The following is a 14822-nucleotide window of genomic DNA, read 5'->3' as shown; positions in this document are numbered from 1 at the left end:
GGAAGAATAGTTGGGCAGCAGGCCTCTTGAGAAGCCTGCCAAAGAGAGGGGACTTTTCCAAACTTTATAGCCAAAGAGCCAACAATTTTCCAGTTGACAAAAACCAACCTGGACCCCAGACACAAGAGCCTGCTTGGTACTATGGAGAGCAATGGGAAGAACATAGAACTTAGAGCAGATAGAATTATTTGAAGCCTATGCCATTTACCAGTTCTGTGACCTTAAGCAAGTTATTAATCTTGCTGAGTCTTAGTTTACCCACCTGAAAAATGGGATGATTAAGGTCTAGCTCATTGGGTCGTTGTGAGGATAAAATAACAATTATAAAGCCCCTGGCATATAACCAGGTTCCAATAAATGTTAAAGCTATTCCTTATCCCCTGAAGCAAATTGCCAAGAGTATTACATTTTATAAATTAAACACTTTTTTTTTCAGGGCCCCCTTCTGAACTCTCCCCAGCTATTGAGGAAGAAGAGTCAAAGAGTGGCCTGGATGTCATGCCCAATATTTCTGATGTGCTGCTTCGCAAACTGCGGGTCCACAAGTCTCTCCCTGGAAGGTAAAATTGGGGCATGGGTTGCACAAGACCCCACATTGGGTGGCCCCTGTATTCAATTGTAGATAGGACACAGGAGCACCAGACTTGATTTTTGACGCCAGAAGGGTCAAAGTCCAATAGTTCAGACAGGACTAATGTACCCAAAACAAAAAGAATAATAAAGGGCCAGGTGAGGTGGTTCCAACTCAAAGAGGAGCAGGTGGGGCTCACAGGTGAACAAGACCACCAAGAAAGTGAAAAGACAACCCACAGAATGGGAGGAAATATTTGCAAAGCATGTATATGATAAGGGACTTGTTTCTATAATATATCTTTGAAGAACTCTTATAACTCAATAAAAAAAACAACTAATTTTTAAATTTTTTAACTGAAGTGTAGTTGATGTACAGTATTATATGTTACAGGTATACAATAGAGTGATTCACAATTTTTAAAGATTATACTCCATTTATAGTTATCATAAAATATTGGCTATATTCCCTGTGTTGTACAATATATCCTTATAGATTATTTTATACATAATAGTTTGTACCTCTTAATCCCCTACTCCTATCTTGCCCCTCCCCCCTTCCCTCTTCCCACTGGTAACCACTAGTTTCTTCTCCATATCTGTGAGTCTGCTTCTTCTTTTGTTATATTTACTAGTTTGTTGTATTTTTTTAGATTCCACATAAGTGGTATCATACAGTATTTTTCTTTCTCTGTCTGACTTATTTCACTTAGCATAATACCCTCCACGTCCACCCATGATGCTGCAAATGGCAAAATTTCAATTCTTCTTTATGGCTGAGTAGTATTGACAACTAATTTTTTTAAGTGGGCAAAAGATTTAAATAGACATTTCTTCAAAGAATATATATGAGGGGTCAATGAGCACGTGAAAGAATGCTCAGCATCAGTAGTAATTAGGGAAATGCAAATTCAAATGGTTTATCATGAATAATAAATGATAAATTCATTAAATGAATGATGTATCATGAATAATAAATGATAAATTCATTAAATGAATGATTTATCATTTATCATAAATGATTAAAATGAGATATAATTTTATATCCCTAGAATGGTTTTAATAAAAAAGATGGGCAATAACAAATGTTGGTGAGGATGTGGAGGAAATGAAATTCTCAGGAAAATGGTGCAGCCACTTTGGAACAACAGTTCATCAAAAAGTTAAACATACAGTTATTGTATGGCCCAGCAATTCCACTCCTAGGTATATAACAAAGAGAAATGAAAATATATGTCCACACAAAAACTTGTACGTGAATGTTCAATAACAAGCATTTTTCATGATAGCTAAAAATGGAGACAAACCAAATGTCCATCAGCTAATAAATAGATAAATAAAATCTGATATATCCATAGAATGGAATACTATTCAGCCATAAAAATGAAATACTTATATATGCTACCAGATGGATGAACCTCAAAAACATTATGCTAAGTGAAAGAAATCAGTCATGTGTTGTATGATTCCATTTATATGAAATACCCAGAATAGGGAAATCCACAGAGACAAAGTAGATTAGTTGTTGTATAGGGCTGGGGATTGGGGGAGTGACCACTAATTGGTATAGTGTTCCTTTTTGGGAGGATTAAAAAGTTCTAAGATTGACTGTAATGATGGTTGTACAATTCTATGAATATACTAAAAACTACTGAATTGCAAATGTAAGAGCATGAAAAAAAAAGGAAAGAACAGTAAATGCAAAGGCCCTGGGGCCACAAGGACGTAAGTGTGTTTGAAGAGCAGAATGGCGAATGTGGCTGAAGAGTGGGAAGAGTCCGGTAGGGGCCAGTTCACAGAGGCCTTTGATTTCATTCTCAGGCCTATTAAGGCAGTTTGAATTCTGAGGCACATCCAGGGTGGTCTCCTTGTACGTCACCTGCTAGGCCTCTGCCTTTTTGGAGGGTAATGGCTCTGCCCCTCCCTGCCTGTGCCAGTTCATGAGGCACAACTCTCTGCTTCAGGAGCTGACCTTGTCATGTGGCTTCTTTACATAAACCACACCTCCCTGGGTCCTCAGGGCCTTGTACATTTTTCAAAAATGTGTTCTATAGCAAAAAAGCAGAACGTGAGTAATCAAGGTAGTAAAGTAAGTTTGGTAAATAATTGATGAAAACGTAATTTTCACATAATACCCAAACAAAGCCAGGAATCAAACACAAGCTCAGTGAGTTTGATAACCCATTTAAGCAAGATGTGCATGTCCTATATGACAGCTGAGATTGTGTTGGCTGGCCCCCAGAGGAAAGGGCCTGACGGGTGGGCCTGTGGCCAGAACTGCAAGGCTCAAACAGCTTTGCACTTGTTTATCTCGTGCTCTGTACTCTGCTGACTTGATGGCCGTGGGGTCTTGTTGCCTCATCCTGACAGGAAGGTTCTCATAGTCCCTCGTCAGGGGTGAGAACCAGCCCCTTGCAGAGATTGCTGACCCCTACCTTTGCTCTCGGGGTCCCTCCACACCCGTCAAAGGGAGGAAGCTGTGTTTCCTGAGAACCTTATCGATGGCATGCTCTGTTGCCAAGTCCTGTGACGCCAGTAGGACTCCTCCCCGTTCTCCCACCCCAGCACAGGAAAGGTCCCGTGCATTATTTACGTCGTCCGGGTTTCAGAGCAGGGCTAGCTTTAGTCACCAGCCAGAGCAGCAGCCGAGCAAGGGTGCAGAGTGGAGGATGCTTGCTGTGGGAACCGCACCCTGTGCACCAGCTGGGGCTCTCTTGCCCAATCTCTGATTCCAGCCATCAGAAGAGGCTCTTGCTGTGGAGAAGAGCTCTGGCCACTCTTTCCTACCATTTATTCTCTGGCTCACGTGCACACTTGTCACACCCCTTGGAGGCAGGAGGAGGGTCAGGCTTTGCAGACCTGGGCAGCCCCAGAAAAATTATAATGACTGTTCAGATGTATACAACTTATAAAGTGTATAGCTTGTATAGTCTTTTATTAAGTCCTCACAGCATGCCTGTGAGTTAGTCATAATAATAAACATCTCCTGAGTGCCCGCTGAGTGTGGATGTCATATGAATATACACATATGTACATATACATGTATATACATATATATACACATACATACATGTGTGGATGTCATATATAGGTGAATATAGACACATATATATACACATTGATACATACATTTATATATTCCTTATAAGACTCCTGCAAGGTAGATATTATTCCCATTTTACAGATGAGCAAACTTAGATTAAATAACTCATCCAAAGTCACACTTAGTGGAGGCACTGGTGGAGCACTGACCCCAGGATCTAATAGTTTCCACCATACTTCCTCTGCAGGAGTCACTATCTTGGCGAATACGTCACGGGTTACAGAACTCACACAAAGGGTACCCTGCATCTTTTCCATCTCGCCAGCCCTGCTTACTCTAATTCCTGGAAACACCTGGTCTGCCTGCTGTTCAGAGGCACCTTTTGGTTTATTTCAAAGGTTGGATAAAGTTCATTTGCATGTCTTTTCTTTTTCACAGTGCCCCTCCACTCACTGAAAAGGAAGTTGAGGTAAGTAACTCCAGTGTTCTATGAAATTGAATACTTGAGCTTGAGTGGGTTCATTCAAAACACTTCCTTCTCCAGCCTCTGCTCCTGACATTTTTACACAAACATGAGAATGAGTGGCCATGGGGGGAATATGGGCATCGTGATCAGCCCTATTGAGCCACCAAGCCCCCAACCACCACTCCAGTTAATGGAAGATTTTGACAAATTTCGTCAGGGATGAGAAGGTAGCTGGAAGTTCCACATTTCATCAACGATTATTTGTTTTCTTTAAAAGTATGACTTAGATACACAAAGCAGCTGGGAGGCTGCAGAACTGAATCAAATTTATTTCAAAATTATTAAAAGACGATCAGATTTCACGTTTCAAACTTTGGTCTGGAGGAAAAAGGTGCTTTCTTTCTGAGGGTTTCAGACGTAAGGAAGCCAGCTCAGCCAAGGCGGGTGGCTATGCTCTCAGGTCTCCCACCTTCCCTGATTCTCCCATGATTCTCCTCGGGGCCTCCTTGTCTCTGTAGAGAAGCTGTCCCAATGGGGCTGGTGAGTGAGCTGAGAGGAATTTGCATTTCATTCTGGCGAAGGGGTAGATGGACAAAGAGAATGCATCGGAGGTGAGACAGTGAGGACCTCCGACACCAGCAGTAGTTTGTTTCCATGACGATTACATTGGAATTGATAGAAGGAAAGGAGCAAGAACATGGATGATTCCAGAATACTTCACTCCAGGTTGGGAGGATGGAAGATTTTACAGTCTTAAAACATGGTTTACGCTTGATAACAAGAAAACGAACATACACTTACTGAGACCCAGTGGACCACATAAGCAAAGGGAGATGGACTGTGTAAAATATCTGGCACAGATAGTAACAGTTACCTGGCACACACATATCCATCCTTTCAGCTGACCCCCCCATCAGCTCTGAGAAACAGGTAGAGCAGGAAGCAGAACAAAGGAGGAAACTGAGGGATTAAATAAGTTATCTGAGATCCCAGACCCCGTGCTTAGCAGAATCAGCATTTGGAGCCAAGTGTTCTGACTGACTTCAGGGCTCTTTATACCACACTGCCATTAAGGGGATAACCCAGTTATAGAAAACTAAATATTGAGCATTGTTGATAAATTTGACTGAGGCTTGGGCAAGACAGAGAATCCCCACACACTGCCGCTGGTGGTGATGGCCGTGGGCACTTTGGTTAAGGGTGCGCTCCTGTCCTCAGGTGTGTGCTGACACAATCTGTGCTCAGCATGGTGAGAGGAGCACAGGCTTTGGAATCAGATGGTCTGAGGCTGAATTCTGGCTCTGCTACTCCCTTGTGACACCTTGAACAAGTTAATGACCTCTCTGCTCTCGGTCTCTTTACCCATAAAGTGGACATAACAGTTCCTATGGCAGAGGATTGTTGAGGGATTAAACAAGCTAAGGTGCGTAAAACTCCTGGCAGTTCTGGCGTATAGCAGATGCTCAATAGGGAGTAGCTTTCAATGTGGCCCTCATCATCATCATCATCGAGCAGTTCAGGGTCTTCAGTTCTCCGTCTGGAGATGTCTGCCCACCGTGGGCCATGTTACATGAACTTCAGATGCTCAGGCAGAATCAACTCACCCTAAGGGTGTAAATCTTCTACCACTTGACACAGGCAAGGCAAATGAAGGCTGTAAAAATGAAGGCCATTGCTTCCTTCCTGTGTAGAGTCCATCTGTGTATTTCTCCTCCCCGGTAGTTTCCTATTAGACCAGGAATTCCATGTCTGATCAACACCACCTTTCAAAGTTCATTCATGCAGGCTGCATTTTTGGCATGGAATATTTGTTCCAGAAAGCTTCTCCTAACAGAATCATACCTGGCTTTATTTAATCTCCTGGCAGCTTGTAAAAGCTGCTTTCAGCATAGGATTTGGAATATTCAGATAAGATGCTGGTTGAAGTTTGCTTTGAGTCAACAGGCTTACATCTCAAGTGGGGTTTCTTTAAATACAGTAGTTTCATGTGAAATCTCCAAAACCCGCATGCCATAAATCCTAGCGTGAATCCAAACTGCTTACACAATCAGCTGTGTTGGCCTGAGTTTATCTAAACCCAAATACAGGATGTTATTTTCTTGACATTCAGGAAAAAGCAAAGTGTTATTCTCTTATTCTTTTTCAGTAAAATGTGTTTGGTCTTCTGGTTCTGGGAAGGACCTAGCATGGACCTCAGGTTACTATTTCGCCATCTTTTGTGCAGTTTACTTCATTAAGGGAGAGTTTCACTTGTTCTTGGCTGCTGTGGGGGCTGGTTCCAGGAGCTGATATAAAATCCTTGAGCAAAAAAATACACCGGCAGCCTTGCTCCCTGCAGTAGCTCCTCCTAGCACCTCTCCAACACTCTTGTTCCCAACAGAACGTGTTTGTACAACTGTCCTTGGCCTTTAGAAATGACAGCTACACCCTAGAATCTAGAATTAACCAGGCGGAAAGGGAACGCAACCTGACAGAGGAGAACACGGAGAAGGAACTGGAACACTTCAAAGCTTCCATTACGGTAATTGTGGAGCCTGATTGGGGAATCCTTGCAGGAGACACTGTCCCCAAGGGCTGTGCCGGGTCTCCTGCTTTTCTCAGTCACCAAGTAGAGTCTCCTGAAGTGAGAAATGGGGCCAAGGCCCTGAGCCAGGCAGCCTTCCTCAGAGCTGAGAGGAGCTGAGGCAGAGATCCCGAAGGCTTGGTTACCTCAGGGCTGTAGTTAAGGCCTCTGAGCCCTTGGCAGCTTCTCGGGGTGGGGGGGGGGGGGGTGCTGGATGACCTGGGATGGCAAAGGGAGCCCCCTGGGGACCAGAGACCCGGCTGTGATTCCCTTCCTTCAGGCCAGCCAGCTATAGAGTGTCCACACTGGGCTTCTCCAATCCCAGAAGTAGCCATCGCCTGGGCCCTGCAGAGGCGCCTCCTCTCTGCCAGGATGGGGCCAGGGCTCGTCTTGTGACAGCCCTGGTCAAGTCTTGGTCTGTGAGGGCCCCATGTGACATTCCTTCTCCCTGCTCAGTCCTCAGCTTCACTCTGGCACCACTGTGAGCACCGGGAGACCTACCAGAAGCTGCTGGAGGACATCGCGGTCCTGCACCGCCTGGCTGCCCGCCTCTCCAGCCGAGCCGAGATGGTGGGGGCCGTCCGCCAGGTGAGCTCTGCTCTGTCCGCAGTAACTGGAGCAGCGATGTAAGCAGTGGCAACTACAGATACTGCTTATTGATGGCTTCCTCTGTGCCAGACATCCTACGTCCGTAATTGTGGTCGTCTCAGTGTATTTTTGATGGACCACTAAATTCTTGAGGCGCTCCCCAGAAAAAGCTTTCCATGGATACCTACATTAGAGAACTGCTGCGTACTACCTTCCTTTCTTGGAGATTTCTGAGGCATGTTGGCATAAGCAAGGCTTTGAGAAGTCCTGTAATGAAAAAGTCTGTTTAACATTACCGACGTATTTCTCACATGTATTTGAGTAAAGAATCACCCACCCCGCCACTTCTTGTTCCCACAAAATACCTATTCAACTCCCAGGGAACTAGTATTTGGCAAAATATGCTTTAGGAAAAACTGCTTTGTTTCATTAATCCTCCCAGCAACTCTGTAAAGTAAATAATCTTATCCCCTGATGAAGACGTGAAGTCTCAGAAAGGTAATAGCACTAGCGTGGGGCAAAGCTGGGGTGCAGGCCCAAGTCTGGCTCCCTCGCAGCCACTTTGAAGTCGTGAGGCACTCAGGGTGCCACCCTGATCCAGCATGGTGTTGTGGGGTCAGACTGCCTGATTTCTCATCCTGGCTCCACAAGGATTCACTGTGTGGCCTCGGGCCTCTGTGCTCCAGCTTCTCCAACCATAAAATGCGGATGCTGACAGTATCTGCCATACAGGGCACTGTGACACTTGTAAAGCACCTGGATGTCGTTATCACTGTTGCTGTTACTGTGGACCCGTGTCCTGCTGCATGGTTTGCATGACAGGGGTGTTCCTGGGGCCCAGCCCTGGGCAGTTCTCATAGAATAAAGGAAGGACAAGCCACGGGGCTGTCCCACCCGTGTGCTTCCGGGGAAAGGGCACCCAACTCAGCAGCAGCACCCAGGAAGCCACTCCAGCTGGGAGCAGCAACAAAGGGAGGGCTTTAGGGAAGTGGCTGGTCTCAGCTCAGGGCTGTGGGGACTTTGTCCAGGGGACAGTCACTGAGCGTGTCCCTCTGGGGACAGGCAGGCTGCGGGCAAGGATCTCTGAGGGATCCACGGGGTGTCAGTAGAGAAGACTCCTCCTCATTTTGCAAAGCCCTCGTGAAAGCATTTCTCAGCCCACGCACGGCTCACTCCAGCCTTCACCCTTCTGCAAGTGGCTTCCGTGTCTCTGTCCTCACCGTCTTCTCTGGTTCCACTGGACTGGTTCAGGCACTCATCCTCTCTTCTCCTGTTGCCCTTGCTGCCACCAGTCTCACACCCTTCAGTCCAGTCTCCACTGGCGACCTGATTATGACACTCCCTTACTTTAAGACATACGATGGCTCCCCCCTTCCTTCAGAGTAAGTCCCAGTTCCTTAGTATAGCATTCAAGGTCCTTCACAACCCAGCCCTAACTCACCTTTTCTTCTTGTGAACAAACCCAACCACTTGCTGATTCCTACATGAGTAGGATGACCTGTACTTTCCTGGCTTTCCAGACAATTCTGGTACATGCTTATTGTCCCAGCATAATTCTTGATGGCACCCCCTTTCACTCTCCAAGGGATCCTGTCTGGAGGGGAAATCCTCACCTCGATACAAGCCTTGTGATGTCCTGCCTCTGGACCTTGGCTCTTGGAGTTCCCTGGCTAATGCTCTTTGTCTCTCCTGCCCATAGCTATGTGCCCAGACCCTACAGCACTTCACTCCGTCTCAAGAAGCCTCCCCTGACCCATTCTCTGCAAGCGGAGATGACTCTGCACCCTCTCATCTCCTGAGGCTTTGTGGCTGGGCTCGTCCTTGTTATCCCTGAGCACAGGTGCCTGAGCCCCCGTCTCAACTCACATCCCAGACAGCAAACTCTTAGAGGGCAGAGTCACGTCTGATTGGTCCTTGTATCCTTTCGAGTCCCCCAGCCCAGAGCTTGGCTCAGAGCAAACAGTGCTGATGAGCTTTTCATCCAAATGCCCTGTGTGTTCACACTCTTCTTCCCTGCAGGAAAAGCGCATGTCGAAAGCAACAGAAGTGATGATGCAGTATGTGGAGAACCTGAAGAGGACGTATGAGAAGGACCATGCAGAGCTCATGGAGTTTAAAAAACTTGCAAATCAGAATTCAAGCCGCAGCTGTGGCCCCTCTGGTAAGGAACTGGGTTCCTGCCCACCCCTGACCTTGGCCCTGTGATATTGGGTCCCTGATGGATCCAGGCTAGGATCATGCCTATGGGACAGCCCCAGGGCCTGTGTTAGGGTGAGCAAAGCTTGCTGCCTGGCCCAATGCCGCCCACAGGGACCTCACAGTCACTGTTTCTGTGAGCTTGGGGGCCTGGAACCAGAAAGCATGAATGGCCCCCAAGCAACTCCTGATAAAAGTAACCAGAGAAGCTGATCACTGATGCAAAGCCCATAGGCTGCAAGAATTCAACCTCCTTTGTGAGAGTGGCACACCCTAAACCTTTCAACCTTTGTGCTTTGGGGTCCCCCCTTTGGGCAGCACATGCTAAGGAAATATATAGTTAGAAGATTCCCTCTGGCAATGATGTGGCAATTACATTACTGGGGTAAAGCCAGAGACAGGGAAACCCACAAAGCGACCATTACAGTAATCCAGGTGAGAGATGGAGTCTGGGCAGAGGGGTGGAGTGAGAGCCTGGGTAAAGGAGATACTGCTGAGATAACTATTAGACTCGTGGGCAAGACAAATGCTTTAAAGAAATACTCTCTTTTAAAGAAGTTCTATACAGGTTGCTATAGAAGCACAGAGGAGGGGCCATCTGATTCCACTTGATATTGAGTTGCTGTGGTTTTTGTTTTGTTTTGTTTTTTGTTTTTTATTGAAGTATAGTTGATTTACAATGTTGTGTTAATTACTGCTGTACAGCAAAGTGACTCAGTTATACATATAGATACATTCTTTTTCATATTCTTTTCTGTTATGGTCTATCACAGACTTTTTTTTTTTCAGGAGAAATCATTGTTATTTATTTATTTATTTATTTATTAACATCTTTATTGGAGTATAATTGCTTTACAATGGTGTGTTAGTTTCTGCTTTATAACAAAGTGAATCAGCTATACATATACATATATCCCCATATCTCTTCCCTCTTGTGTCTCCCTCCCACCTTCCCTATCCCACCCCTCTAGGTGGTCAGAAAGCACCGAGCTGATCTCCCTGTGCTATGCGGCTGCTTCCCACTAGCTATCTATTTTACATTTGGTAGTGTATATATGTCCATGCCACTCTCTCACTTCATCCCAGCTTACCCTTCCCCCTACCTGTGTCCTCAAGTCCATTCTCTACGTCTGTGTCTTTATTCCTGTCCTGCCCCTAGGTTCTTCATGACCATTTTTTTTTTAGATTCCATATATATGTGTTAGCATACAGTATTTGTTTTTCTCTTTCTGACTCACTTCACTCTGTATGACAGACTCTAGGTCCATCCACCTCACTACAAATAACTCAATTTCATTCCTTTTTATGGCTGAGTAATATTCCATTGTATATATGTGCCACATCTTCTTTATCCATTCATCTGTCGATGGACACTTAGGTTGCTTTCATGTCCTGGCTATTGTAAATAGTGCTGCAGTGAACACTGTATCACAGACTATTGAATATAGTTCCCTGTGCTATACAGTAGGAGAGTTGCAGTGTTTTAAAGTAAAAGTAAGAGTTCTCCAGGCTAAAGGGGGAAATACACCCCAAGTGGAGGAAACAGCTTGTGCAAAGGCGTGGAGGTTGGGCTGAGAAGACTACGAAACAAACAGTCTGATGTGGTTTGGGGTGTTGGAGTGTGACAATGACACGTTGAAGGTAAGACTTGTTAGACCAGGGCCACATGCCAGGCCCTGCGAACAATCTGGGTCTTTGTCCTCCAGGCAGCGAGGAGACACCGGTGGGTTTACACCAGCCGACATAGTCAGATTTTATTTTTAGAAGATTGCTGACTTCAGAGTGGGCGATGCATTAGGAGAGTGTGGACATTGAGGGATGGAGAGACGCGTTAGGAGGCTTTGCCGCAGTCCAGGAGAAGGAGGACGGTGCTGTGGACCAGTATCTCTCCTTGGGAGCTTGCCAGGGTTTGGGCGCTGGCTGATGAGGTGTGGTGTTAGCAGGAGAAAACAGACCTTTTAGCAACAGGAATCCCTGTGGAATGCAAACATCCGTGTTACCAAGAGCAGAGGGAGGGAAAGTACAGCAAGTATAACAGATGGAGAAACCTTTATAAACAGGAGGTTTCACAAGTTTCCTGGGGAATATCAGTGACGCTTCCCAGGGTCCGAAGGCGGCGTACACGTGCTCCAGACCGTCTGCTTTGGTCTTGGCAGCAAGGCTCCTGACCCACATGCAGCTGGGCCTCTAAGAAACCTCTCTCTGTCAGTGTTGGAAGTTGGAGAAGCTGCCACCAAAGAAATCCTAACACGTGTGCTCTTACAGTATTGTCCTGCAAGGTGCAGGGTCTCCTGTGAACCACCTTACCCTCGATTTATGGAATGAGCACAGTTGCCCATGAGTCTCATCCATTCATTCTACAGACATTTACTGAGCATCTCTGGTGTGCCCACGTGATACTGGAATACAGAGGTGAAGTGTACCCAGCCCCTGACCCAAAGGAGTTCCCAACCTGTGGTGAGGGCAGGACAGTGTAAGCAGTGCTGTGACAGTTGTAAGCAGACTTTATGGGCGCACATGGCAGAGTCCCACATTCCGTCTGGGGGCATGAGAAAGTGCTTACAATCAGATGGGAGCCAGTAGTTCAGTGTTGAACGGTGAACGGGTAGTTTTCGCACATCTGTTCCCACTCCACTGTTTTTCCAAGCTACACCTCAGCTTGGGCTGGTGCAGAGGGGCCAGATGTGCCCATCAGATACTCTGTGACCATTCCCTGATGGTGGTTGTTCTTTAAAGCTTTTATATGACTTCTTTGTCATATATGCAATCTTTGTCTGTGCCTGAAGACTACAGTGAAAGAAAATATCTCTGATTTCAAGAAAGGTGATACACATTCAGAAGAAAAAAAAAAAAACCATCTATTTTTTTTTTCTGAATATGAAACCTGCTGATTGCCTACATTTTGGATTATTTCCTTAAGGTAGATTTCCAGAAGTGTAAATACTAACTCAGGGGAAAGGAATATTTATAAGGCTCCTTTTTTTCTGTATAAATAAAATCTTTATTAAACAAATTGAAACAGAGAATTGAATAGTCACTAGGGAGCTCCAGGGGAAAAGTCACTTTACCAAATAACCAGAGAGGGAAAAAAACACAAACTTCAGTTGACAGGAGTTGTGACCAGAATCATCAATAAAGTAGTGTCACTGCAATGCCTAGCTTTTAGAAGAAATTAATCGAGTCAATATAAATATCTCATAGATTCTCTCTAGTCATAGTACTCCAGGTTTACCTTTAAAAAATGGGAAACAAGTGAGGTTTGTTCTCAAGGCATCTTTTCCCACTTTGAGACCTTCATGCTGTCCCTTGACTGAAATATATCCCTGAAATCTTACCTTTGTCCATTCTACTGTAAAAAATGCCCCAGTCTTGTGTTCAATTCCTTGTATATTTGCTCTCTATATTTAATGATGACAAACTAATATATGCTTAGTTTTCTGTGATTAATAAAGAACAGTCATTCCCTCTATCAGGTGGATTTGCATTTTAACAGGGAATTCTGATGACAGACAGATTCAGAGTTTATGTCACTAATCTTTTTTTTTTTCTTTATACAGCAGGTTCTTATTAGTTATCTATTTTATACATATTAGTGTATATATGTCATATAAGGCTCTTAAAGCAAATTATTTCCAAATAACCCATTGATATTTCCATTTAATGGGTAACAGTGATGCTCAATTCATTGTGCCATGGACATTCTTGGCTTTTCTTTTTGAAAATATTTTTGACTTTGATGGGCCAATATTGTATCTCTTCCCATAGTTTTAATTTGTATTTCTTGACCTTTTCAAATGTTTATTGGGCATTTGTAGTTCTACTTGTGTAAATTCTCTAATTTTTTGCCCACTTGTGAGATTGGTATTTTATTAACTGTATGAACTCTTCATATACAAAGAATATTTTCCGGTTCTGCTGTTTTGGCTGACTGGAAAACTTGAAAATCCTTTGACTACAAATACTTAGAAATTTCTGCTGGATAAAGTGAAGCAAACATTAGTCTAAAAGAATAGCTGAATCCACAAGAAAAGAAATTGAAATACTCAGATACAAGAAAAGAAAAGAGAACTGAAACCAAGCTGACCCTGCAGCTTCCTTGAGGATAAGAGTCAGCCTCAGCTATCTGGGCTCTGGGCTTTTGCACTCGCATGCAATCTGAGATGAGGCCTCGGACACCCAAGGCAGAGAGTTGACTCTGAGCCTCCCACAGAAAGTTAAGACTTTCCAAGGACTGCATTTGTGGAACTCACCAATTCACAATGGAACAAATCAAGGAAGTTTGTCTGTTTTACCCTGGGCTCTAGTAAGAAAAAAACACTTTCTCCTTCCTCATAGGAAAAGTGCATACCCACAAAGTACATGCCATAACAAAAGTGATGATGCAATATGCAGAGATTCCGAAAAGAACATCACAATGGTGCTGCTAGGAACACTGCCGGAAACAAACATAAATCACTCTGGAGAGACACACCCTGTGCCCAGGAGACACAGGATCCTCTAAGTAAAGCTTCACAGAAGATGAGTTTACAATATAGAATTATAAAATAGGAAAACAACCTACCACAAGCAAGAATCATCAGACACCCAAACAACAGGATGATATGCTAAAGACAGCAGATAATAAAACAATCTGATACATTTTTTTAAAGATATGTGTAAAATTATTAGAGGCATAAAAGAACAAATCAGAAATATGAGAATAGAAGACTACAACCATCCAAAAAAGAATAAAATAGAATCCTAGAAATGAGGAATAGAGGCGTGGAAATTAAAAACTCAGTTGTTTAGGAATGGTAGTTACTAGAGTTGAAGCTGTTCCTCAATATTCAGATCTCCTCCTCCTGAATGTGCCCATTCAGATGGGCACACTTCTCCATCCCCTTGAAGTTAGGTGAGGCCATGTGATTTGGCATTAAATGTCAGTGGAGGGACATGTGTCGCATTTGAGCTGAGGTCCATAAGAACTAGTGTGCCATTTGCCCTATGTTTCTTTCTCCAGACATGACAACCATCACTGCTCCAAAATAGTAGAAGCTCCATCAGCCTGAGTCTTGAGTGAGGGGATGCAGAGCAGAGCCTGCTGCCAACTCATAAGCAAATGGACATGTAGCAAGTCTGTGAATATACTAAAAACCATTGAATTGTGTACTTTAAATGGGAGAATTGTGTGATATATTATCTCAATAAAGTGGTTTATAAAAAAAAAAAGTGGACATGTAGCAAAAGCAAGAAATAAATCTTAGTTGTTATAACCCACTAAGGCTTTAGGGTTGTTTATTATTGTAGCATAGCCTAGCTTATCCTGATTGGTACAACATTTACATCAGATTAGGAACAGCTGAGGAAAAAATTTGTCAACCAGAAGACAGATTTGAAGAAGTCACCCAAAATGCAGT

The 14822-nt window shown here is 44.2% G+C and overlaps 1 protein-coding gene across 1 annotated transcript in view; it reads left to right on the top strand.

Annotated features, from left to right (window-relative positions):
* IRAG1 (inositol 1,4,5-triphosphate receptor associated 1) overlaps window positions 1-14822 on the top strand; it is a 169210-nt gene that overhangs the window by 130766 nt on the left and 23622 nt on the right. Inside the window, exons 12-16 of the mRNA XM_036862322.1 lie at window positions 437-560; window positions 4052-4082; window positions 6460-6600; window positions 7099-7230; window positions 9250-9391. Coding sequence (XP_036718217.1) covers window positions 437-560; window positions 4052-4082; window positions 6460-6600; window positions 7099-7230; window positions 9250-9391 — 570 coding nt within the window. The remainder of the gene's footprint in view (window positions 1-436; window positions 561-4051; window positions 4083-6459; window positions 6601-7098; window positions 7231-9249; window positions 9392-14822) is intronic.

The sequence above is a fragment of the Balaenoptera musculus genome, chromosome 8 (genome assembly GCF_009873245.2).
Source record: "Balaenoptera musculus isolate JJ_BM4_2016_0621 chromosome 8, mBalMus1.pri.v3, whole genome shotgun sequence".
Lineage (NCBI taxonomy): Eukaryota > Metazoa > Chordata > Mammalia > Artiodactyla > Balaenopteridae > Balaenoptera > Balaenoptera musculus.
This window is presented reverse-complemented; position numbering and strand designations above follow the sequence as displayed.